This window comes from Mesoplodon densirostris, chromosome 2 (assembly GCF_025265405.1).
Source record: "Mesoplodon densirostris isolate mMesDen1 chromosome 2, mMesDen1 primary haplotype, whole genome shotgun sequence".
Classification (NCBI taxonomy): domain Eukaryota; kingdom Metazoa; phylum Chordata; class Mammalia; order Artiodactyla; family Ziphiidae; genus Mesoplodon; species Mesoplodon densirostris.
In genome coordinates, this window is record NC_082662.1 from 115,846,829 (window position 1) to 115,870,852 (window position 24,024).

At 45.7% G+C, this 24,024-nt stretch overlaps 2 protein-coding genes across 7 annotated transcripts in view; one reads left to right on the forward strand and one right to left on the reverse strand.

Moving 5' to 3' along the window:
• GON4L (gon-4 like) overlaps positions 1–5,418 on the reverse strand; it is a 93,546-nt gene extending 88,128 nt beyond the window's left edge. For 2 of the 4 annotated variants that reach the window (XM_060090708.1, XM_060090705.1), the window contains exons 1-2: positions 1,496–1,800; positions 232–762 (exon numbers count right to left, since the gene is read on the reverse strand). In XM_060090708.1, the coding sequence (XP_059946691.1) occupies positions 232–736 (505 nt within the window). In that variant the 5' untranslated portion in view covers positions 737–762; positions 1,496–1,800. Of the gene's footprint in view, positions 1–231; positions 763–1,495; positions 1,801–2,607; positions 2,654–5,397 lie in introns of those variants that run through there. The other 2 variants (XM_060090707.1, XM_060090706.1) reach the window with 2 other exon arrangements.
• Positions 4,354–23,769, forward strand: SYT11 (synaptotagmin 11). Of its 3 annotated transcripts, none has more exons than XM_060090711.1 (4): positions 4,354–4,605; positions 10,438–11,255; positions 20,696–20,819; positions 22,333–23,769. In XM_060090711.1, the coding sequence occupies exons 1-4, from the start codon at positions 4,572–4,574 to the stop codon at positions 22,641–22,643; spliced, it is 1,287 nt and encodes a 428-aa protein (XP_059946694.1). In that variant the 5' UTR covers positions 4,354–4,571; the 3' UTR covers positions 22,644–23,769. The 3 variants fall into 3 exon arrangements, with proteins under 3 accessions (XP_059946694.1, XP_059946695.1, XP_059946696.1); XM_060090712.1 differs by having other exon boundaries at positions 20,696–20,816; XM_060090713.1 differs by lacking the exon at positions 22,333–23,769 and adding an exon at positions 20,986–21,074 and having other exon boundaries at positions 20,696–20,816.
• The last annotated feature ends 255 nt before the right edge of the window (positions 23,770–24,024 follow it).

Sequence of the window (24,024 nt, forward strand, 5' to 3'; positions counted from 1 at the left end):
GATACAGAAGATGATCCAGGAAATGGCAGGGGAGAAGAAAGTTTCCACCCATTCATAACGTTCAACGCTGACCCTTACAAGCACCACAGCTCTAATTCCGTAGCAAATCAGCATCCTCTTTCAGAAACGCTATTTTGTAAAGTCACTGCAGAGAGTGCGATGACAACAGCAAAGGCAATGGCAAGCTGGTACTGACAAGGAAAATGTAACCTAAGACCTTCCATATCTTACCTCCTTCTTCCTTGAATTCTTCACTAGGATCTCCTGAAAAAGGCTCCTTTGCGATAAGATGATCACCTCTGTCTTCTTGAGCAAGTGACCCAGGCCTGAGTGTAATTTTCTTCCCTCTCCTTGAACTAGTGGCCTGGAGTTTTCCTTTACCAATGTGTATATTTAGGGGCTGGGAAGACTCCAAGGAAGGTAGGCTGACTCCCTGAGAGATGGCCACATCGACAGCTTCTACAACTGGTGTATTTGTGTCCTGGGTGAGCATCCCACAGTTCAAAGATGGGTCCTCCATACCAAGCTGGCTTCCTGCATCCTGCACAGGCTGCACTTCAAGGCCAGCTGCTCTGCCATAACCTGGACCCCAGGACACGGACACTGACCCCAGGTCTTTAACTTGGTCAGATTCTGGTTTAACAGCTGACTCTAGGTCTAAGTCATCTTCCTCCTGGTTGCCCTGATGCTGTGGGGACTCTGTCAATGTAGTTCTTCTCTTCTTACAGGGCAACATTTTGCAAGTCCCACTTGTGTTCCATCCTGAAAGGATAAAGGCAAGTTCTTATCACCTTCCTATTAACTAATGATAATAACATTTCCTCAAATCTTTTCACTTATTCATGTTCAATCATGAACACAGTACTTTACACCAAATGCACAATGTCCCATTAGGTGGGAGGTGAGAGACAGTGTTAGACTGCCTGAGTTCAAATCCTAACTCTATTACTGATTAGTGTGTTATCTTGGCTGAGTGACTTAACCTCTCCAAACTTCGGTTTCCTCAACTGTAAAAAATAATAATTGTTCTCACCTCATGGAGTTGTTATAAGAATTAAATAGTAAGCGATTAGTGTTAGTTATTATTATTACCATCAGGGAGGCAAAATAACGTGATGCTGAAAGCAAGCTGTGGAGTCAAACTGTCTGGATTTGTTTCCCAAGTAGGCTTCTCTCCAGCTTTGTGACCTTGCATAAGTTACTTAAACTGAATCTTAGTTTCTTCAGCTATAAAATGAAGTAAAAATAGCACCTACATCATTAGATAGTAATTTCTTAGATCAATAAATGTTTGCTATTGTTGCTTTCATAAACAGGTATTTCCATTAACAGAAACAATCCAAAAGCAAAGTGTGGTTGTTTAAAAAGGTTAGACTATATTAACAGAAACTTTGTGTTGAAAACAAGAAAGAGATTCCTAACTGTTCTCTATACTATGTTACTTCTGGACTCTTGGCTTCAATTCCAATTATCACATTTTAATGGCAACACTAACCTAAAGTGGACGGTGTCTTCTCTTATGTTCGCATAGCAGCTATTTGCAAACCTCTTTTTTCATACCTACCACTTTTATGATTGCTTCTTGTCTCCTTCCCACCACTCTGCCCCAAAACAATGTGCTTTTTGAGGGAAAGGACTCTTTTCAGCTAGTACGCCTAGTACTCAGCAGTATCTGCCCTATTGTAGATACTCAATAAATGTTCCTCGAATGAATGAATAAAAGAGTGTGTGAACTTCCTATTCTGTGCTTATTCTATGCAGCCTGGGTCAAGAGCATTATACGGAAACTGACTGCATCTTTCTACCCCAAAAAAACTTTACTCTCAATATAACAGGTCGAAGAATAGAATAATCTGCCTCCTGTTACAGTGAGTTCTTCATCACTGACAATGTTGAAGCAAGGCCTGAACGCCCATCTACCAGGGGACTAGATGAAAGCGTGGACTACAGGACTGCAAAATAAAGTTCTTTCTAAGAGTCTCAACTATAAGGTTAGTTTTAAACCTCCTTAATTCAGTTTCTCCAGGACACTAAGAGAGATTCCCCCACCCATGCCAAATCAACTAATGTCCTTATCTTGATAATTAAAGTTCAATAAACACCTGAAGATTCCGCTAATAAGGGAATGGAAAAGAATGAAGGGGAGTGGGATTAGTTCAGGCGAGTCGTATATTTCAGATAAATTACTGAGGTCCAAAAAAGGAGGAAAAAAGATTTTTAAAAAGGCAGCTACTATTCAAAGTCAGCAGCGTGCAGGGATCAGCTCCGGCACTTCAAAGACAGCAGAGGCTCTAAAGAGCACCCCCCCCCCAACTTTGGGAACTGCAGTCAGACCGACAGTGAATGAATGCAAATCCGGAGGCAGGCCCAGCGTGGACCCCTCCTGGGAAAAGATTTCACAAAGGGGTCCTAACTGCGCTTCTGACCTCGCCGCCGAGCGCTGGCCCAAGTCCCCACTCTCAGCTACACGCTTTCACTCCCCTACCTCTGTCACGCACCCCACACCAGCCCTCAGACCCGACCACCTCAGCCTGGACATCCTTCGCCCGGACATCCAGCTCCCACCTGCCTCTTCCCGCCCCACGGTACACGACCCAGTACCCTCACCAGCCTGCCCGATCCCGCGGAAACTCAGCTTCGGTACCACCGGAAGTCAGCCAACGTCAGTGACTGACGTGCGCGCCCCCGAGTCGCGGTGCGCGGCGTCGGGGCATCAAGGAGCATGCGCCAACCACAGGTGCCATCTTATTTTAGGGCAGAAAGAAGCCAAAGGGCTAGTATGTCCGTTGTTGGCAAAAAAATTTAAAGGCAATACCTCGCTTTCTCTGTCCATGGAGCTATCCTACTCAAAACAAAACTGGGGGTTAAGGTTCAGTGGTTTAAGTTCACAATTAACCCTTCTCGCCTCTAGACACCTGGAATACAGGACCAAGGAAATGGAGAATTCATAAAATTCCAGAAAGAGGAATCACTGGGTTACAAATAGTGCAGTTTCCTGAATAAAGCTAAGGCAGTCTTGGACTCAATCCACAGTAATTATTCATATCTGTATAATACTCTGCTTACAAAATGCTTTCACCTATGTTATCAAAGGTGATTTTTTTTTTTTAAATCTTCACAATAAATCCTATGGGACAATGGTATTATTATATCTTCCAATTTACACAGGACAAATTTTTGGCTCAGCTGGGTAAGTGATTTCACAAAGATACACAGCTATCAGAAGGAATCAGGTATCCTGACTCCAGCTTCTAATGCATTAATCCAGTGTCCAGGAAGGTGCCTGGGGCATAGTCGATGTCCAATAAATTCAATACATGTGTTTTGAATGAATGAGTAACTCCTAGAACTGTTTTTTCCTCTTTTCTACAAGGACAGAACGTCAAAGCTGAAAAAAATTCAACTTTCTCACTTTACAGGTGAACCATCAACAAATATTTATGCATTTAAATAATTTATTTGACCTGATTCTGCCTGTAAACAGAATCCGACAGGATGAAAGTATCCACAGCCAAAAATGATGAGCTTGATGTAATCATGGAGATAACCGCCAGTAGTCTGACTCTTACGTGAATCATTCTAACTCTTCCAAATGTCAAGGAAATCTCTAGAAGCTTGGAGTTTCACTTGTGTCCTGCTTTTGAAACTACAGAATACACAGATCTGTTGGTTTGCTCGCTGGCTCTCTCTCTCTCTCTCTCTCTCTCTCTCTCTCTCTCTCTCTCACTCACTCACTTCCCTAAGCAGTTCTAAGCACTTGAAGCTTTTGGAAGAGAAATATCCAACACTGATTAACTTTAGCACTCTTTTTTAGTCTTTTTTAAAAACAGCTTCAATTTACACATCACAGAATCCATCCGTTTTACTTATACAATTAAATTATTTTCAGTAAATTTTCAGAGTTGTGAAACCAACACCAGGTTTGGTCTTTAATCAGAGCTTCTGAAGTTTAAGAAAGTTTCCATAATAATCTTTAGTGGTCTCAGAAACGCATAACAATAAAGGCAACTAATACTGAAATGCAGGCAATATAGAATTTTATTTTTCCAAAATCCTGCCAGAACATTCTGCTGCTATATTAAGCCCAGGGAACCGGAATCACAAGATCTAGGGGATCTCATACGATAAAGTACCTACACTTGTCCTTAGGCCTCGGGGTTTTCGCCTTACAGACCCACGGCCCATCAGTAGGCGGGGTCTCATTCTCTGGAAATCTTGGCGATGGGAGGGGTGCCCTCCCAGAGATCTTCCGGAAAAGGGCGGGGCTTGCCTTCCGGAACTTTTCGGACAGAGGCGGAGTCTTCTGCCGACGGCCGTTCGGAGGAAGGCGGGGCCTACCTCGCATCAGGACCAGTCTGGCTGCACCTGCTTCCTTAGCTCAGAGCATCCCTGGAGCATCTTAAGAGGCGACCGCAGCTGGCAACCAGAGACCAGTTGCAGGAGGCGTCCGCCAGATACCTTCCCCTTCTCCTGACCTAGCGCTCTGCAGCGGCGGCCTCCGTACTGACCGGAGGTCCCAGAGTTGTCTGACCATTGCAAAAGCATTTATAGCAATAGCCTCTGATTACGACATGGCTGAGATCACCAATATCCGACCTAGCTTTGGTAAGTAGAATCTGGCAAACTAAGCCTGGGGTAGGCGAAACCATTGCAAAGCCAAGGGAGCCCAGTAGCTGGGCAGAGCGTGAAGCCCAGACCAGGGCCTTCAAGTGCCAGCCCCTCTAGAATCAGGCCTGTGGTGGTGGGTAGAATCGGGCCTAGGGTGGTGGGTAGCAGGCAGTGTACACCCGAACTTAAGCTATGGACTGCACGGGCTGTGAAGGCCAGAGCCACACCGAGGGTGGGGAGGCCCAGGATGCTAAAACCTTGTATGGTGCGCTGTCAGCACTGCTGGAGGTGAGAAGCAGAGAGCTTGAGGAGGATGTGAACCCCTCCTTCTGGGGGAGGAGAGGTGAGGTAGGCCGAGCCCTCCCCCTTGGGGCACGCAGGGCGGTGCCCCTTCCTCCCCCTCCCACTCTTCAGGCCTGCGGGGGAGGGAGGTGGCAAGGGAGATGGGGCATCAAGATGGCAGCTTGGGGACTGTGGGCTGTGTGGCTGGCAGCCAGGGGAGGCGGCGGCCTCTGGGGAAAGAGGGGTGCGGGGGTGGGGAGCAAAAAGGAAGCCACTCCTTAAGCCGGTCAGCTGGATGCTGGGGCTAGGAGGAAACGTGAGCCCTGCAATTTCTATTCTGCATCGTAATGATGGGATCCGTCCGTAGCTACCAAATGGCGCTTGGCGCTGCTGGGCTGGGGGATGACGTGATGTCTATTTCTGGGCCTCCTAGCAGCGCCTAGGCTCTTCTTCCCAGGCCTTTGTTCCCTGTTTCCCTAGGCTGGCTTTTCAAAAAGGGGGACTCACCCGCGCTGGTGCTGGCGGGGGCCCGATCCAGGCCGGAGGGGGAGGGGCGAAAAAGGCCGAGCCCGGGGAGGCCGCTTTGTGTACCAGAGAAAGCATTACGTCATCTCGGAGCTGCTGGTCCCCGACCCAACCCTACGGGCTCCAAGATCAGTTACACTCCCTGGAGCAGAGTGGGGTAGAAAATAGGGAAGCAGATGGGAAAGAAAAGCTCGAGAAGCAAGTTTTTCCTCTGGGGGATTCCTCCAAAATGTGCTAGGGTAGCAAACTTCCTGTGCTATGCTTTCCTGGCCCCAAAATAAAAAAGAATTGCCCTGTTTCTCCCTCAGTTCTATCCCAGTTTGTATGGGAGAAGCCAGTGAGAGTTGCTGTCAGCCTAGGGTTCCTCCTTTTCCCTTAAGAGATTCTATCCCTCAGACAATCCAGAAGGTTTGAGCATCCAGACTCCAGTGTTTAGGGTGGGGCCACAATCCAACTAGGAAATGGCTTTTCTCGCTCCCAAATAAAAGGTTTATGGAAATGAACAGAACCCAGTGTGCTCTATCCCCTCAGTGCCAGGAAGAAGACATCAGATCAGAGAAAGTATACGGACAACAGATCACACCCATTTACTACTTGTTTGCACTGATTCCCTAAGGCTAAATCTTGATTATATTTCTTTCTTCCACTTCACCTTCTGCATTTTTATTCTTTGAGCCCTAAATTTCCAAAATAGATGTCCCTTTTGTCATCACATGCGCACCTCATGATTTTTCTTCTTATGCCTTCTTTCCAACATATTCTTTTCTTTTAATTGCAGTTCCAGAGTCCTTGGAAAGTTAGATGCTGTAGAGCATAATACACTGATCTCATTTAGAGAGAATGTTAGTGGAAAAAGAAATTATCAGGCCCTTACATACTACATTTTATTTAATCCTTACAAATATCCTCAAGTGTATTCATTATTATATATATCTGCTAGATGAGGAAACTGAGGCTAAGGGAGATAAAATAACTTGGCTAAAGTAAAACAAACTAGTTAGGGTAGTGCTAGGATTTAAACCAATTTCCAGTTGATGCCAAAGTTCATTCTCATTTTACTGTGTCATGCTGGCCTACTTGACAGGGAAAACCTATTTTAGCAAAGGAAGTGTCAATAAGCAGGGCTGGTCAGAGACTGAGACAATTGGACAAAGCCTAGATGTGTCTCGCAGATCTTTAAATCCACACAGAGGATCTCCTCTACAGAGAACTGCCACTTCTGACTTTTTCACATCTCATAGAGCACTTCATTTCAAACTCCCTAGCCCTTGAGAGATTCACCAAGCCAACACTCAATTATCCATGACCTTGGAGGACAAAAGGAGCAAGCAGCATGGGTCACTGCAGTTTACTACTACTTGAAAACACTCACTTCAGCTTTTAGTTCCAACTTCCTTTTCCCACCAAGCTTTTGACTAAAGCTAGACAATATCTCTGATTTTTCTAGTTCACTGCCTTGGGGGTGGGGGGAGAGAGGCAGGGGTTAACAAATACTAAAATGAAGAAGAAAGTAGGACAAAAGTGGGAAACAAGGTGGAGGAGATAGCCCAGGTAATTCACAAGTGGATTCATCCATTTCTCTTTTTTTCCTTCTCTATCCTCCTGAAAGATGAGAATCCTTCTTCTCTTTTACCTGCTCCACCTCTATTTTCTAGCAATAAAAGTTGAGGCACTGTAAGCAGCAGTGGGGATCTCTCAAGATCACAGAGTAAATCTATGGTAGAGCCAAAGGGATCACTCAGATGTCTCCCATCCCAGGCCTTTAGACTCCCTTTCAAATCATTCTCAAAAATATACTTGTCTTGGTAGTTCCCTGCTTTTCTCTTCTCATAAAGACAATCAATATTCAGTTTTACTAATCGGTAGCAAGCAATTTTCAGGAAGTCCCTCATGGGTGAATGGAGAGCCACTTTTTCAAATTGTGCCTATTCTGATTGACAATTGAACCCAATCAATTGTTCAAGCAAATATTTACTGAGCTCCTGTTAGATGCAAGAGACTCAGGGATTCAAAGATGAACAGGGTGTTGTTTCTGCCCACTCAAGGTGCTTACAGCTAAGGCTACTCCCATTTTGTGAAACCTCTCCCTAACAGCTTTTATTTCACTTGATACTCTGAAAATAAATGCTGTTATTATTCAGTATGGCCATGGACACAGTCACCTTGGTTTACTTTGTTAAATGGCTTTACTCCTAATCTATATTAATATTTCAAAATGTAACCGCTTTTCTTACCTGGTCCCAACTTTCATAGAACCATGGAATGTTTGAGGTAGAAAGAATTTCAGAGACATTTATTCCAATCCTCATTAAAGAAATCTTTTTTAGAATATGCCTGACCAAGGTGATCCAATCTCTGAAAGTTTTCAAATGGAGATTCACTGCCTCCTGAAGCCATCTGGGCCACTGAGAGACAGTTCTACCAATAATTTGATTCTTTTCATTGAGTCAAAATCTGTCTTCCTGTAGCCTGTACGCGCTGATGTTAGACCTGCCCTCCAAAGTAAAATCACATCAGACCTTCTTCCAGCAAAATGCCTTAAATAATTGAAGAAAGTTATTATTCCCAGACCCCTCAGCTCCAGTTCCTTCAATTTCTCCTCACTTGATATGGTTTCCAGGCCCTCTACTATCCTGCTTATCCATAATGTAGAGACATTCTGGTGTCAGATAGACCAGGGTTTAAATCCCATCACTGCCATTTGCTACTCTGTGGCCTAGTGTAGATCTGAGTCCCCAGCTTCCTCAGTTGTAAAGTGGGGATATTAATGGTACCTATTCAATGAGTTATTTGTTTTGGAGAGAAAAATCTCTAACATGATGCCTGGCAGGGATATCATAAAGGTACACAAAAAAGAGCAATTTTTTATTCTTGTCAGTACTAGATAGAATACTCCATATGTGTCGTGACCAGTGCAGGTGAAATTATACTACCCCTCCTGTGATCTGGACATTGCACTGATAATGTAAGTTAGCATCAGCCTAATTATACTCCAAGCTTTTTGTCACCTAAACTACTAAGTTATTTTTACTCACACTCATCAAGTAAGGTCTCCCATTGCCTACTGATATGTTTTGAAGGGCAAATAGAATTTTACATTTATCCCTGTTATGTGTAATAATATTGACCTCATCCTGTTTTTCCAATCTGTGGAAGCTGTTTTTTATTTTTTATTGAGGTATAGTTGATTTACAATATTGTGTTAGGTTCTGATGTACAGAATAGTGATTTGATTATATATTTTCTATATAAAATAATATTCTTTTTCATATTCTTTTCCATTATGGTTTATTACAGGATATTGAATATAGTTTCCTGTGCTATATAGTAGAATCTTGTTGTTTATCTCTTTTACATATAGTAGTTTGTATCTGCTAATCCCAAACTCCTAAAGTGGAAGCTGTTTTGAATTGACTAATTCATTTGTTCACTGAACACTTACTATGTGCCACATGGTTCTAGGACCTGGGAATATAGCAGTGAACAAAACAGTCACTATTCTTGTTACACTTACCTAGTGAGGGAAGACAGACAAATATATGTCAGGGGTAATACGTGCTATGAAGAAAAATAAATAGGGTAAACGGGATATCATCTTACATATCTGGAATATGCTAGAATCACATTTATTTCCTTATTTCCCCTGCCCTATCCAAGACTTACCCTAATGAGTAGTATGGATAACTATAGGCCTTATCTAGATCTTTAAGGCCTAAACCCAATTTGGCTTCAATGAACTTAAGGGGGAGGAAATCCCCAAACCTAATTATCTAAGTCAGGGGCCCAATTTGTGCAGGAAAAGACAAGACTAGAGGAGGGGAAGGAAAAAAATCTGTTTCTGTTTAGTTATTTGTTTACTTAACAAATATATATTAAGTACCTGTTAGGTGTTTTTAGTGCTGGGGATACAGAGATGAGCTAAACAGACAAAATCCTTGTCCTTATGAAACTTACATTCTAGCGAAGACAGACAATAAATAGTAAAATTATATGTGTGTCTATATATATTCTTATGTGTATGTGTGTGCCTGTGTATGTTTGTGTGTGTGTGTGTATGTGTGTGTGAGAGAGAGAAGCATGACAAGACATGTAGAGAAAATTAAGCAGGGCCAGGAAGTGTGGATCTCAGGGGTGGAAAAGTTTACACTTTTAAATAGGGTGGTCAGGGAAAACCTTACTAAGAAGGTGACAAGGTCTGACATTTTCCACAGCCCCTATTTCTCCCTATTTAAAATACTTGTATTTCATACTAAAAGATTTTATTATTTTATCTTAAAACACAAGTATTTTAATTTAATTATTTTATTTATTTTATTTATTTTATTTTATTTCATTATTTTATCTTAAAATACAAGTATGTTAAATACCTGGGAGCTGAAATTTGAAACATATTTCAAGTACTTAGATGCAGAGTTCTTCTACTTCTTACCACCCACCTACTTTTATCACCCTTGGGCACACTACCAAAACCATCCAAAATCAACCCCACATCCTTCTACCCTACCTGTCAGTCAGTCAGTCCACACAAGCCCACTGTTGCAAACCCTGTGCTGGATGCTGTGGAATATCCTCCTGAAACCAGACACAGTTCATACCCTTGTGTAACAGTTGAGGTGAATGGGTTCTCATGTAAAAAGGTGACCTATAACACCTTAGTCGACCGATAGCCGACCTATAGGGTGGCTTTATATGAAACACAAATCAATATGAGCAAACCATAAGTGCTGAGGGAAGGCCAAGAAAAGAACAGGCCGTCAGGTGGGGCACTTCAGGGGAGGCTTTCTAGAGAAGATAAGTATTTCATCCATGTTTGGTGGAAAGGAAGAGCCATGGACTGGTTGGAGAGGATGGGTGAGGGAATCTCCAAGAGAGGGGAGAAGTTCATAAGCCCAGATGAGCAAGTTTTGCTTTGGAGGCTAGGTTACAGATTAGCTTGGCTCCAGCCAGAAGCACTAAGCAGGGGTTCTCTGGGCAGGGGTTGAGGTCCACCTGCCTTGACACGTCTCTGGTCTCCACCTTCAGATGTGTCACCAGTGGTCGCTGGCCTCATCGGGGCCTCTGTGCTGGTGGTATGTGTCTCGGTGACCGTCTTTGTCTGGACATGCTGCCACCAGCAGGCAGAGAAGAAGCACAAGAACCCACCATACAAGTTTATTCATATGCTCAAAGGCATCAGCATATACCCAGAGACCCTCAGCAACAAGAAGAAAATCATCAAAGTGCGGAGAGACAAAGATGGCCATGCGAGGGAAGGTGGACGCGGGAACCTGTTGGTGGACGCAGCAGAGGCTGGCCTGCTGGGCCAAGACAAGGGTCCTAGCTCTGGATCTTGTATAGACCAATTACCCATCAAAGTGGACTATGGGGAAGAACTGAGGAGCCCCATTGCGAGCCTGACCCCCGGGGAGAGCAAAACCACTTCTCCATCATCTCCAGAGGAGGATGTCATGCTAGGATCCCTCACCTTCTCAGTGGACTATAACTTCCCAAAAAAAGCCCTGGTGGTGACAATCCAGGAGGCTCATGGGCTGCCAGTGATGGATGACCAAACCCAGGGCTCTGACCCCTACATCAAAATGACCATCCTTCCTGACAAGCGGCATCGGGTGAAGACCAGAGTGCTGCGGAAGACCCTGGACCCTGTGTTTGACGAGACCTTCACCTTCTATGGCATCCCATACAGCCAGCTTCAGGACCTGGTACTGCACTTCCTCGTCCTCAGCTTTGACCGCTTCTCCCGGGATGACGTCATTGGGGAGGTCATGGTGCCGTTGGCTGGAGTAGACCCCAGCACAGGCAAGGTACAGCTGACCAGGGACATCATCAAAAGGAACATCCAGGTGAGGAGGAAGAGTGTGTTGGGGAGGGATGGTAGGTTGGGGGAGAGAAGGGGACAAGTGGGAGGGGAGGGATGAGATGGATGGCAAAGAGGGGCTGTAGAAAGGAAGCTCTTGGCTGTCAAGGATAAGCAGTGGTCAAAGTAAGACAGAGAACCTGGCAGGTTAGGTCTCCTCCAAGAAGCAACTTCACGAGGAGAGAAGGGCAGGTAGCTTCTAAAATTTCACTTAGCGGTTGGCATCCTGATGCTGCATCCAGCTTGCTTGGAGCAGGCTGGCTCACCAGTCACAGACCCATCACTTCAGGGATAAGGGGGCTAACTTCTAATCCAAAATGTGTGATCTTCCTCAAGTGAACTTATTTCTCACAGCTGAGAAGCTGTGAAATCAGTAATTTTCCCTTCAGCTTCCCTTTCCCAACCCAAATCTAGAGATGTAAGTAGTATCATCTGTATGACTTTTAACCATTTTATAAATGAAACTTAACTGCTTCACCCTTTGGGCCCCTTACCCAGGCCCAGACCTTTGCCACAGAAACTCCTCTCCCCGTTTCTCCTCTCCTCCTTGTTTGCATTAGAAGGGGGATGAGAGCCCTCCATCCTGCCTCCTCTCCACTGGGCCAGCATTGGCTCTTGAGTTATTTCAGGCATGCAAGAACTGTAACCCCAGCCCCACTAGTTCATTTCCTCCTCGGTCTGGGAGGCAGTGTAGCTCTGCGGTTCAGCACGAGTCTCTTGATTCAGACTGCCTGGCTTCACCTTCCAGCTCACCACTTTCCAGCTGTGTGATGTGGGTAAGTTACTTAACTCTTCTAAGCTTCTATTTCCCCATCTGTAAAATGGAGCTGATAATATTGTCTTCCTTATGGGTTATGAGGATCCAATGAGATAATATACCTGGCATACCATTGCCCTTATGGAGCTTTTACTTTAGTGGAGGAGAAATACAAAAAAATCTTGGCAATTATCACATAGTGAGTAGGGTAGGTGCTATGAAAGAAGTTGTTGAAATTTTACACTTAGAGTTTCATTCCTTTTTCAGGATTTACCATAAGGAGTTAATAGCAAGGACTTTGAAGTCAGACCTGAGTTTGAATCTAAATCCCACCCGTTAAGTGACCTTGGGCAAGCTGCTTAAATTCTCTAAGTCTCAGTTTCTTACAGGAATTAAGATGATGAATTTACATAATCCCTAGCCCATAGTAAACCTTCAATAAATGGGAACCACGATTATTATTACTATTATTATTTCTATTATTAATAAAGTTTGATCCCTGGGAGAGATATATGACTTGTAGGTATTTATATTTTGTTTTGACAAAGTGAAGGAAGACAAGGGAGACCTGGATCAGTGGAGAAGAGGATAGAAGTTTCAGAAAGGATATCAGGGCCACTAAAACCAACTGCACTTTTCCCAGAAAGAACTCTGCCTGTAAATGCCTTACTGGTCTCTTACTGCCTTCTTCAGCTGCCATCCCACGCCAGACTCAGTGGGGAGGCAGGAGGCTCAGGACTGGAAGGAGGCTTCCGGGCCAGTAGGGCTGAGTGTGCTCCCAAGAACAAGGTTTGGCCACTGCTGAAGGGCACTGTGCAGTGCCAGGCTGGGGAGGGGAGGGGAGGCAGGAAGTGGCTCCCCCTGGACGTGTGTTCTTACGCCCTCTGCTGTGTAGGCGCCTGTCCCACTGCAGCCAGCCCAGCCATGCTATTGCCCAGAGAACCACTGTTGCCACATGGTCCACTCAGCTCTACCTCACAGGGGCCGGGGGAGTCCGAACATTTCAAAGACCATTAGAGGCATTTGGTCAGGGCATAAACACTGGTCTGCTGCCAGGATACAATGAGACATCCCCGAGTCCAAGACAGCAAGAGTTCTTGTATCCTCTGAGGTTGGAGTCAGAAGGCCTGGACAGAAGCTGCAGTAGTGACCTGTCTCATCTCCCTGCGTCCCTTCCCCTCTCCTTCCATTTCTTTTCCTCCAGATTCCGCCAAGCCGCTCCCCTGATTCCTGACTCCCCTTTAGAGCAGCTCCAGTGCTCCACTCCCTGCCTTCGTCTAGCTCTCCTCGCAGGGTGGTTCTTTCCCAGCACAGCCTTCCCTGGAGCACCAGCCTGGTAAATCCACCAACTAGCTGGACTCCTTCAGACAGCTCATGCAGTCGCAGCCCACGGCTGACTGTGGAGGATGGCTCTGTACCAAGCTGCAGCTGGGAAGACACTGGCAAGGAAAGGGACTGATTTCAGCTGGGAACAAAACAGCCTCAAATCCAGGACACTGGGCAGGGAGCACAGACAATGGCATTTGCTAAACTGCCAGGGGCTCTTGGGGAGAGCCAAGCTTCTCTCCACTTTATTAACACCCTTCAGGAGGGATAAGCCAGGGCTGGGATCCTGAGCAACACATCCCCTGGAAGAGGCTCCAGACAGGACACCCAGAGCCCCTGCGGCACCACCCCAGAGCCTTGCAGCCTCCCAGGTGTCCTAAGCCTGTTTTCCCCAACCAGTGCCAGTGGGCAGAGCTGTGTTCCATCCTGGGTCGTGGCTGTCATCTCTCTAGTCACTCAGTCTAGTCAATCAGTCCCCCTGATTCCCTAGCAGTACAGCCTCCAAATGTCTACCCTAAACCCTCCCTACTGTAGCCAAGAATCTGCCCTTTCTGGATCTCCCCATGGCTCATCAGTTAGAGCTGCTTTGGACTATCCACACTGTCTGTAAAGAGGTCTTTCTGGTCTGGGTAAGGTACCCCCTTATAATAATGGAGCCAAATGCTCCTGGGCGGAGACTGGTGAGAACTGCATTTCTCTAGACAACCACCCACCCCTAACTGCATTTCCTGACCTTTAGCAGAAAATTCATCTCTTGTCCTTTCCATTATTACAGTGCAGTCCAGTTGAAGAAGCCCTGGACTGGTCATGATTTCTGATTCTGTCCATTTCACTGACTAATTCTGGGCAAGCAGTTACCTACTCTGGGCCTCAGTCTCCCTCTAGGCTGGATCACGAAGGCTAATGGAGTGACTCTGTGAGAGTACTCAGCTCTTAGGAATATACAGAAAGATATAAGAAGCATTAAAAATTAACACTCAATTATTAATGAAAGAAGTTCACAGTATAAACTCTATAATGCCCAAAACTCTCTGAGTTGGACTTTGGAACTGGATTTTTTTTTTTTAGTGGCAGCTTTTTTTTTTTTTCCTAGTATTTTATTCAGATAGAAATAAAAGTGAATTTACATTCCCATAATACATCCCCCACAAGGAGAAGGGAGGTGGTTCAGCGAGGGCTGGGGTTAAAGAAGAGACAGTGGGAAAGAGGGGATTTACAAGGTGGATAATAGAGAGTTTTTAGACTCCTAATTTCTTCAGGTCATTGTTTCCCAAACCATTTCCTGTCTTTCTACTACCAGATTGGTGTTCGTGACCTGGGACAATGGTCATGGGAATGATAGGATTCTTAGAATCTCAGATTTACAAGAGACCATGGAGTTCATCCAGTCTAGTCAAAAGGGACTGAAAAGAGAGAAAGAAAAAGGAATGTCAGTTATCCAGGAACAATAAAGAAAATTGCTATGTAAAATAAGTAAATAAATAAAACCACATACACAAAAAAGAAAGATGCTATATTTGTGTATTGGGGAGAAGACAAGGAGGGATGTGATTGAATGTTGAGGTTTTTGTTTCTTTTGTTTACTCATGACTGTGATTTATGTGGAGGTAGCCCTGAGAACTTCTAGCCCCAGTAAAGGTTTATTGAGCCCGCATGAGTCCTCCTCTTTGCAAAGATGCTGTGGCTAGAAAAATCACTGTGGGCGGGGCCCTGCTAATTATAAGAAATAGACTTATCCCTCGCCTAAGTATTTCCTTCAGCTGAACGTCTTCTTTAGGACCCCTGCTCTTGTTCCTCTTTTCCAGGGAGTGAGAAAGGATCCCGCTCTCTGAGAGCAAAGCCTCCCAGCTCTGTCAGGCATGGATAAAACCCTTTCTCCCCCTTGTCCTTCTGCTTGCCTGCCCCCCAACAGGGTCTTTACCTCACTAGGCCAAGGGGCTGGGAAACAGAGTCCGCTCCCAGCCCTTGACAAAGAGCCCTTGACAAAGAGTCATTGACAATGCCGCTTGGAATGGGAATTGGGTGGAAAGAGAAGGGGAGGGGGGAGGGGGAGACTTGAAACTCCGGCCTTCAATGCAGAATGGAATGGCATTCAGGTGGTGTTGTGGCTGCAGACTTGGGCATCACAAAGGGGCAGCTGAATGGGGATGGGCGTTCTGCCCATGTAAACTGGCCAAAGATGAAGGGGGGGTGGGAATCAGATGGAGAACAGTTGTCTGAGGAGTGATGTTAGGGGAGGAAATTATCGTGAAGGTAACCAGAAATTGTCCACCTTCCCAACGAACGAAGGAAGGGGCACAGGATTTAAATTAGGATGATTTTGTTACAATGGATGATTTAGGAAACAGTTTGTTTTTTTTTTTTTAACAGAGTTTTAAATAAATAACCAGAAAACCTAAGTATAATCTTGTAATCAATGTTATTTTTGCAAATAAAACTTTTTTTTTTTTTTTTTTTTTTCCGGTACGCGGGCCTCTCACTGCTGTGGCCTCTCCCGTTGCGGAGCACAGGCTCCGGACGCGCAGGCTCAGCGGCCATGGCTCACGGGCCCAGCCGCTCCGCGGCATGTGGGATCTCCCCGGACCAGGGCACGAACCCGTGTCTCCTGCATTGACAGGCGGACTCACAACCACTGTGCCACCAGGGAAGCCCAAAACTCTTTTTTTTTTTTTTTTTAATATTTTATTTATGTATTTTGGCTGCACAGGGTCTTACTTGGGGCATGCAGTATCTTTTAGGTGCAGCATGCAGGCTTTTTTTTTTTTTTTTTTTTCTTTTTGCGGTATGTGGGCCTCTCACTGTTGTGGCCTCTCCCGTTGCGGAGCACAGGCTCCGGATGCGCAGGCCCAGCGGCCATGGCTCACGGGCCCAGCCGCTCCGCGGCATATGGGATCCTCCCAGACCGGGGCACGAACCCGTATCCCCTGCATCGGCAGGCGGACTCTCAACCACTGCGCCACCAGGGAGGCCCATGCAGGCTTTTAGTTGTGGCATGTATGTGGGGTGTAGTCCCCGACCAGGGATTGAGCCCTGGCCCCCTGCACTGGGAGCACGGAGTCCTACCCACTGGACCACCAGGGAAGTCCCCAAGATTGCATATTTAATATTTAGATACCAATATTCAAGGATGGCCCCAGAGATAGATATCAAAACTCATTAACATTTCATTATTCATGGAAATGGAGGGGAGCAGTGGCCCAAATAATCCAGAAGTTCTTTCTAGATCAGCACTATCCGCTGGATGCTATGATGGTGGAAATGTTCCATATCTGCACTGTCCAGTATGGTAGCCACTGGCCACATGTGGATACTGAGCACTTGAAATATGGCCAGCGTGATTGAGAAACTAAAATTTTAATTTTATTTCATTTTAATGAATTAAAATTTAAATAGACACATGTAGCTAGCGGCTACTCTATTGGGCAGGCCAGTTCTGAATGTTTTAGAAGGCATTTAATTTTCTTTTTCATGAGGGTTTACTCTCCTGATGACATTTGGCTGTGGCTGATAGTAAAAATGAGTTTACCTTCTCTGATTGCATTCTTTTTTTTTTTTTTTTTTTTTTTTTTTTTTTTTTGCTGTACGCGGGCCTCTCACTGCTGTGGCCTCTCCCGTTGCGGAGCACAGGCTCCGGACACACAGGCCCCGCGGCCATGGCTCGCGGGCCCAGCCGCTCCGCGGCATGTGGGATCCTCCGGGATCGGGGCACGAACCCGTGTCCCCTGCATCGGCAGGCGGACTCTCAACCACTGCGCCACCAGGGAGGCCCTCTGATTGCATTCTGACTCGTCAAAAGGAAGCAGCCCAGAAGTATACTGGCTGGCAAGGGATACCAGCCTGTGATTTTACACTGGCTGAGGGTACTTCCCGTGGATGAATCAAGAGCTGGCTATATGTTAAGGGTAAGGAAAAGATGTGGGGCTTCAATCTAGCAGAGAATACCATGAACATCTTTTTTAAAGTCTATTTTCTTTTGTACTTCAATTTCAAAAGCTAATGGCTAAGTTTAAAGTTCAGTCACATTCAGTACCCTACGAGAGACATTTCCTTATGCTCCTGGTATGAAATATAGCCTCAAGAACTTTTTTAAGCCAAATGGAAATATTCTCACAGTTCATTCCTCGAGGTGACTTAAGACATAATCAAAGCATCAACTATTAGGGGTTTTCGCTTGTTTTTCACTGATGAGCTAATTAACTTATTTACTGATGTTATTCTTTACTGCACTAGCCACACCTGAGCAGGTAGTGCACTAGCCCATGAGCTTTTGGAGGGTGGGGGTCTTCTTTGTGCATCATTTCAGCCCTAGCTGCTAGCAAAGTGTCTGGCACTTAGTGAGTGCACAGCAAGTCATTTTGGTGTGTATGTGGCGTATGTAAGGCTGGTGGTCAGTTTGGTCTATTTTTGCTCAATCTAAGAATTCCTCAAGTAGGTGGCATTCCTTTGGGGCTATGAAGAATACAAGGAATAGGATTTGACAGTGGAGGAATGATTTGGTCTCGAAATTTTTTTTTTGTCTCAAATTTAACTTATTATGTCCTAAAGTCCTCCTATCCCACCTCCTTTTGTTTTCTTTATCCCAGCCTCATCCCTACTTCCTAAGCTAGAAACACAAGAAATAGTCCTCCATCTCTTCCCTCGCCCCTATTTTTTCATCCAATTAGCTGCCCCAACCCAGAAAATACTGACAATTCTTCCTGAGACATATCCTACCCCAGGTCCATCTCTTCTGCCACAGCCCTGGTTCCAGGCCTCATCATTTCTTCCCTAGCCTGTTGCAGCAGCCTCTTAACTGAGCTTTCTGACTTTGGTCTTTCTCTACTTTAGTTCCTTCTCCAGCTTTCACTCGAATAGTATTATTATTAATATACTAACAACAACAATAACTGTCGCACCTATGCCTACAGACCTCCTCTTGCCTGGGTGCTGCGGCTGGCTCTGCTGTTTGATTAGCTCACCCCCACTGCCCTTCACCTTCGCCTGACCCACCTCTCTGGGTTCCTGGCCCGTCCCTCCTGCCAGCACCCCAACATCAGGCACACTCTCGCCTCTCAGCATTCTCTGAACACAGCCTACCCTTTCAGCACCCAAAGACTTTGTACCGGCCATTCTGCCACCCTGACCCATGGGATCTTCTCTCTGCCCATTGCCTGTGTCTCTTACTCACCCACCATCAACTCAGCCCAGACGTCAGCTGGCAAAGCCTCCACCTGAATCTCTCAGCAGAACTGAGGATTTTTATTTTTGGCTGCGCCATATGGCTTGTAGGATGTTAGTTCCCTGACCAGGGACTGAACCCAGGCCCTCAGCAGTGAGAGTGCAGACCTACCCATTGGACCACCAGGGAATTTCCAGGCTTCTCACTTTTCTGACAAGTAGACATGTTTGTTTACATCTCTGTCTCTTCTAGTGTGTGATAAGCTCCTTGGGAGCAAGAACTGAGTCCTATCAGTTCTGAATCCCTGGCACCTGGCATGTAATTAGTATCCAAATGTTTTTTTTTAATTATATATAAATTTATTTATTTGTTTTTGGCTGCGTTGGGTCTTCATTGCTGCGCGCGGGCTTTCTCTAGTTGCAGCGAGGGGGGCTACTCTTCGTTGCAGCGCGCAGGCTTCTCATTGCGGTGGCTTCTCTTGTGGCAGAGCACAGGCTCTAGGCGCGTGAGCTTCAATAATTGTGACACGTGGGCTCAGTAGTTGTGGCTCACGGGCTCTAGAGCGCAGGCTTAGTAGTTGTGGCACACGGGCTTAATTGCTCCGTGGCATGTGGGATCTTCCCAGACCAGGGATCGAACCTGTGTCCCCTACATTGGCGGGCAGATTCTTAACCACTGTGCCACCAGGGAAGTCCTCCAAATATTATTTAAAATGTTCTTGGAGGACTAGAGGTTTTTTTTTTTCAAGCTCAAAATAGAACCTAGCATAAAATTTCAAAGTGAGGAAACAAAGTTGTCGGCATCCGAGGTGGCTGGAGAAGACACTCTGAAGGTCATACACTGGGGCAGGTGGAGAGCAGGTGTGGATATTCACCTTGTGAAATGGAGGCACAGGCTTCAGAAAGTTCAGGGACTTGCCCAGGGCCAGCTGGTGAGTAATTGGCCAAGTTACTCAAACTCAAGTTTCCTGTCTCCCACTATACAGTCTTCAAAACATTTTTTACGGCAAGAACCGTATGAGGAACTTCCATGGAGGTGCAGTGGTTAAGAATCCACCTGCCAGTGCAGGGGACATGGGTTCTATCCCTGGTCCAGGAAGATCCCACATGCCATGGAGCAACTAAGCCCGTGTGCCACAACTACTGAGCCTGTGTTCTAGAGCCCGTGCACCACAACTACTGAGCCTGTGCTCTAGAGCCCACGTGCCACAACTACTGAGCCCGTGTGCCACAATTACTGAAGCCTGAGCACCTAGAGCCCGTGCTCTGCCACAAGAGAAGCCACCGCAATGAGAAGCCCGCACACCGTAATGAAGAGTAGCCCCCGCTCGCCGCAACTAGAGAAAGCCTGTGCACAGCAGCAAAGACCCAACACAGCCAAAAATTAAAATAAATAAATAAATTTATTTTTTTTAAAAAATTTAAAAAAAAGAACTGAATGAGAGAATAGGAGAGAATGCACATCTCTGGTACACACTGTGTGCCAGGCACTGTGGTGTTTTACAAATTCTAAATTATCGAATCCTCTTACTAATCCTGGGAAGTTGGGACTATTTTTTTTTTTTAATTTTATTTATTTATTTATTTATGGCTGCGTTGGGTCTTCGTTGCTGTGCACGGGCTTTTCTCTAGTTGTGGCGAGCGGGAGCTACTTTTCATTGCGGTGCGTGGGCTTCTCATTGCGGTGGCTTCTCTTGTGGCGGAGCACGGGCTCTAGGCTCATGGGCTTCAGTAGTTGTGGCACACAGGTTCAATAGTTGTGGCACGTGGGCTCTAGAGTGCAGGCCCCGTAGCTGTGGTGCACAAGCTTAGTTGCTCCGTGGCATGTGGGATCTTCCCGGACCAGGGCTCGAACCCGTGTCCCCTGCATTGGCAGGCGGATTCCCAACCACTGCGCCACCAGGGAAGTCCCAGTTGGGACTACTTTTATCTCCATTTTACAGATGAGGAAGTGGAAGTAGCTTGTCCCAGGTCAGACAGATGAGAAGTAGAGGCAGGATTTGAATCCAGGCCTGTCTGGCTTCAGAGTCTGCGCTCCTAAATACTAGGCTATGCTGTCTCTCCCTGCAAATGATTTTATTTAGTATCAGGATTATGATGAGAACATTTCCTTTTTCCTCCGCATGCTTTCTGTGCTGTGGCCTGCTCCCTCTGCTGGGACTCTCACCTGCTCTTCTTCTCCCCAGAAGTGCATTAGCAGAGGGGAGCTCCAGGTGTCTCTCTCATATCAGCCTGTGGCACAAAGAATGACAGTGGTGGTCCTCAAAGCCAGACACTTGCCGAAGATGGATATCACCGGTCTCTCAGGTAGCAGCTATTTACTTCAACCTATTTATTTTTTCTCTTTTTTTTTTACATTTTTTTTATTGGAGTATATTTGCTTTACAATGTTGTGTTAGTTTCTACTACACAGCAAAGTGAATCAGCTATACGTATACATACATCCCCTCTTTTTTTGGATTTCCTTCCCGTTTAGGTCACCACAGAGCACCGAGTAGAGTTCCCTGTGCTATACAGCAGGCCCCCATTAACTATCTACTTTATACATAGTATCAATAGTGTATATATGTCAATCCCAGTCTCCCAATTCATCCCCCTCCCTTCCCCCCTTGGTATCCATACATCTGTTCTCTATGTCTGTGTCTCTATTTCTGCTTTGCAAATAAGACCTAGATGTGTCTATACCAATTTTTTCAGATTCCACATATATGCGTTAATATACTATATTTGTTTTTCTCTTTCTGACCCACCCCACTCTGCATGACAGTCTCTAGGTCCATCCATGTCTCTACAGATGACCCAATTTCATTCCTTTTTATGGCTAACATTCCATTGTATATACGTACCACATCCTCTTCATCCATTCCTATTGATGGACATATAGGCTGTTTCCATGTCCTGGCTATTGTAAATAGTGCTGCAATGAACAGTGGGGTGCATGTGTCCCTTTGAATTATGGTTCTCTCAGGGTATATGCCCAGTAGTGGGACCGCTGGGTCACATGGTAGTTCTATTTTTAGTTTTCCAAGGAACCTCCATATTGTTCTCCATAGTGGCTGCATCAATTCACATTCCTACCAACAGTGCAAGAGGGTTCGCTTTTCTCCACACCTTTCCAGCATTTATTGTTTGTAGATTTTGTGATGATGGCCATTCTGACCGGTGTGAGGTGATATCTCATTGTAGTTTTGATTTGCATTTCTCTGATAATTTGTGATGTTGAGCATTTTTTCATGTGTTTGTACTTCAACCTATTTCTACCTGTCTGTGCCCCGCCCACCACTGCCCCTTGCCTGTGACCCAGACACCCCCTCTCCACCTTTCAGGACCCCTGGCACCTCTCATTGTCCACCCATTCCTCTCTCTGTCTACATTCTCTTCCTGATGAATGTAGCTGGGAAGGTGCGTTGGGTAAGCAAATGGGGTCTCTACATTTGGCGAGGTATCCTCAGTGCTATGCATGCATGCTGGGTGCTGCGCCCTTGCTCCAGGTGAGACTCGGCAAAAAGCCTGCAGGCTTTGTTAGTCCCTGTGCCCTTGAAAATGCTTCTTGGTGTCATGGGGTTTCTTTGGCCCTGACTCGAGGTGGCTGTTCTGTTCCATGCCTGCCTGGTTTCCTTGGCCCCTTGTGCAGGTGGGCAGACGTGTACACAGTCAGTGTACACTTAGTGTGCAATCACTAAAGACCACACGGGGTGGGGGATGGGACACCAAGGAGATGATCAGCAGAAGCCCCTCCTCCCCAACCAGAAGCCACCATTGTATAGGAGAGGACTGTGTCATAGGCCTGTCTCCCTTTTTCTGATCTCTTTGGGGGCCCCAGATCCTTATGTCAAGGTGAACGTCTACTACGGCAGAAAGCGCATTGCCAAGAAGAAAACCCATGTGAAGAAGTGCACTTTGAACCCAGTCTTCAATGAGTCTTTCATCTACGACATCCCCACTGACCTCCTGCCCGACATCAGCATCGAGTTCCTTGTCATCGACTTCGATCGCACCACCAAGAATGAGGTGGTGGGGAGGCTGATCCTGGGGGCGCACAGTGTCACAGTCAGCGGTGCTGAACACTGGAGAGAGGTCTGTGAGAGCCCCCGCAAGCCTGTGGCCAAGTGGCACAGTCTGAGCGAGTACTAATCCTCTTCTCCTTGCCTCTAACCCCAGGGCCGGGCTGGGCAGGGACATGGCGGGGAGAGAGATAAACAGAGAGAAGCGGACTCAAAACCTCATTTTAGCTGTAGAAGAAAATTTCGTACAAAACAAACCCCACAAAGAACACCCCACATGACCACAGCTGCAGATCAGTTCTTAGCGATGATGATTTTTCTCCTTTGCAAGGCACTAGGAAATCCCTTTTTTTTTTTTTATGGGGGAAAAAACGAGAGGGAAAGACCTCTACAAGTCTATATATAAAAATGTAACCTTATACTTGCATGTCTAATACAAACTGAAGAAATTAGCCTAACTGCCAACATCAAGGTACAGATTTTAATCCATGAAAATTGTGTTTTGTGCCGAATTGTATTTGCTAATTACCTGAAATTGGCCTCTTTTCATTGGGCTTCTCTAGAGAGTTATTTTCACTCCCCACCTCTGTGGAAGAATCTTTTGCTCTTGTAAAACCTCATGTTTTTATCATCCCCATCTTTTCTCCCTGTTACCTCTTACATTTCTGCTCTTTGACTGAGCGCAAGGTCCAGAGGTCTGTAGTAAGCCAAGAAACAAAGGTGGAATGGATAAGGCAGGGTTTGCAGGAGAAAGAGTACTTGAGAAATGAGGTATGTTTATTATTAGCTCTCCTGCTATGAATGGGTAAAAGGCAGTCCTTGATTAATTTGTGATCAAGTACACGAAGACATCAGACTTTTTGGTAGAATTTGGGTTTACAAAACTAGATGACTTGTCTAAAAAGAGCTTTGGCGGCTTCAAATTCAGCTACAGGATAGTACCAGTGAATACATCCAGCTGATCCCAAATGTAGGTATGAAGACAAGGAAAGGAAAATGAGATGACTGCCATCTCCCTTTGTAACTGTGTCTGGAAGGACAGCCATTCGTTGGTTGATGGTTTAGAAATCATCAGAGTTTTGAAGGATTAAACTGGCCTTTGTTTTTCCAGAAATGCTGAAAACTGAGCTTTAGAGTCTTCTCAAGTAGCTTAGATGAGGTTAGTTTTGCTTTATAAGGAAAAGGGACTTCAGAAATTATTCTTTCTCTTTAAATTTTTCAATCATGGCTCTTAAAAATAACTAAATGAGGGCCTCCCTGGTGGCGCAAGTGGTTGAGAGTCCGCCTGCCGATGCAGGGGATACGGGTTCGTGCCCCGGTCTGGGAGGATCCCATATGCCGCGGAGCGGCTGGGCCCGTGAGCCATGGCCGCTGAGCCTGCGCGTCCGGAGCCTGCGCGTCCGGAGCCTGTGCTCCGCAACGGGGGAGGCCACAACAGTGAGAGGCCCGCATACCGCAAAAAAAAAAAAAAATAACTAAATGAGTAAAATGAGTACCTGTGACTAAATTAA

Excerpts from the sequence above, each read along its gene's own strand:
- SYT11 (XM_060090711.1), top strand. The coding sequence starts at position 4,572 with ATGGCTGAGATCACCAATATCCGACCTAGCTTTG. Across the intron at positions 4,606-10,437 it reads CAATATCCGACCTAGCTTTG|ATGTGTCACCAGTGGTCGCT; the intron begins GTAAGTAGAATC and ends CTCCACCTTCAG. Across the intron at positions 11,256-20,695 it reads TCATCAAAAGGAACATCCAG|AAGTGCATTAGCAGAGGGGA; the intron begins GTGAGGAGGAAG and ends TCTTCTCCCCAG.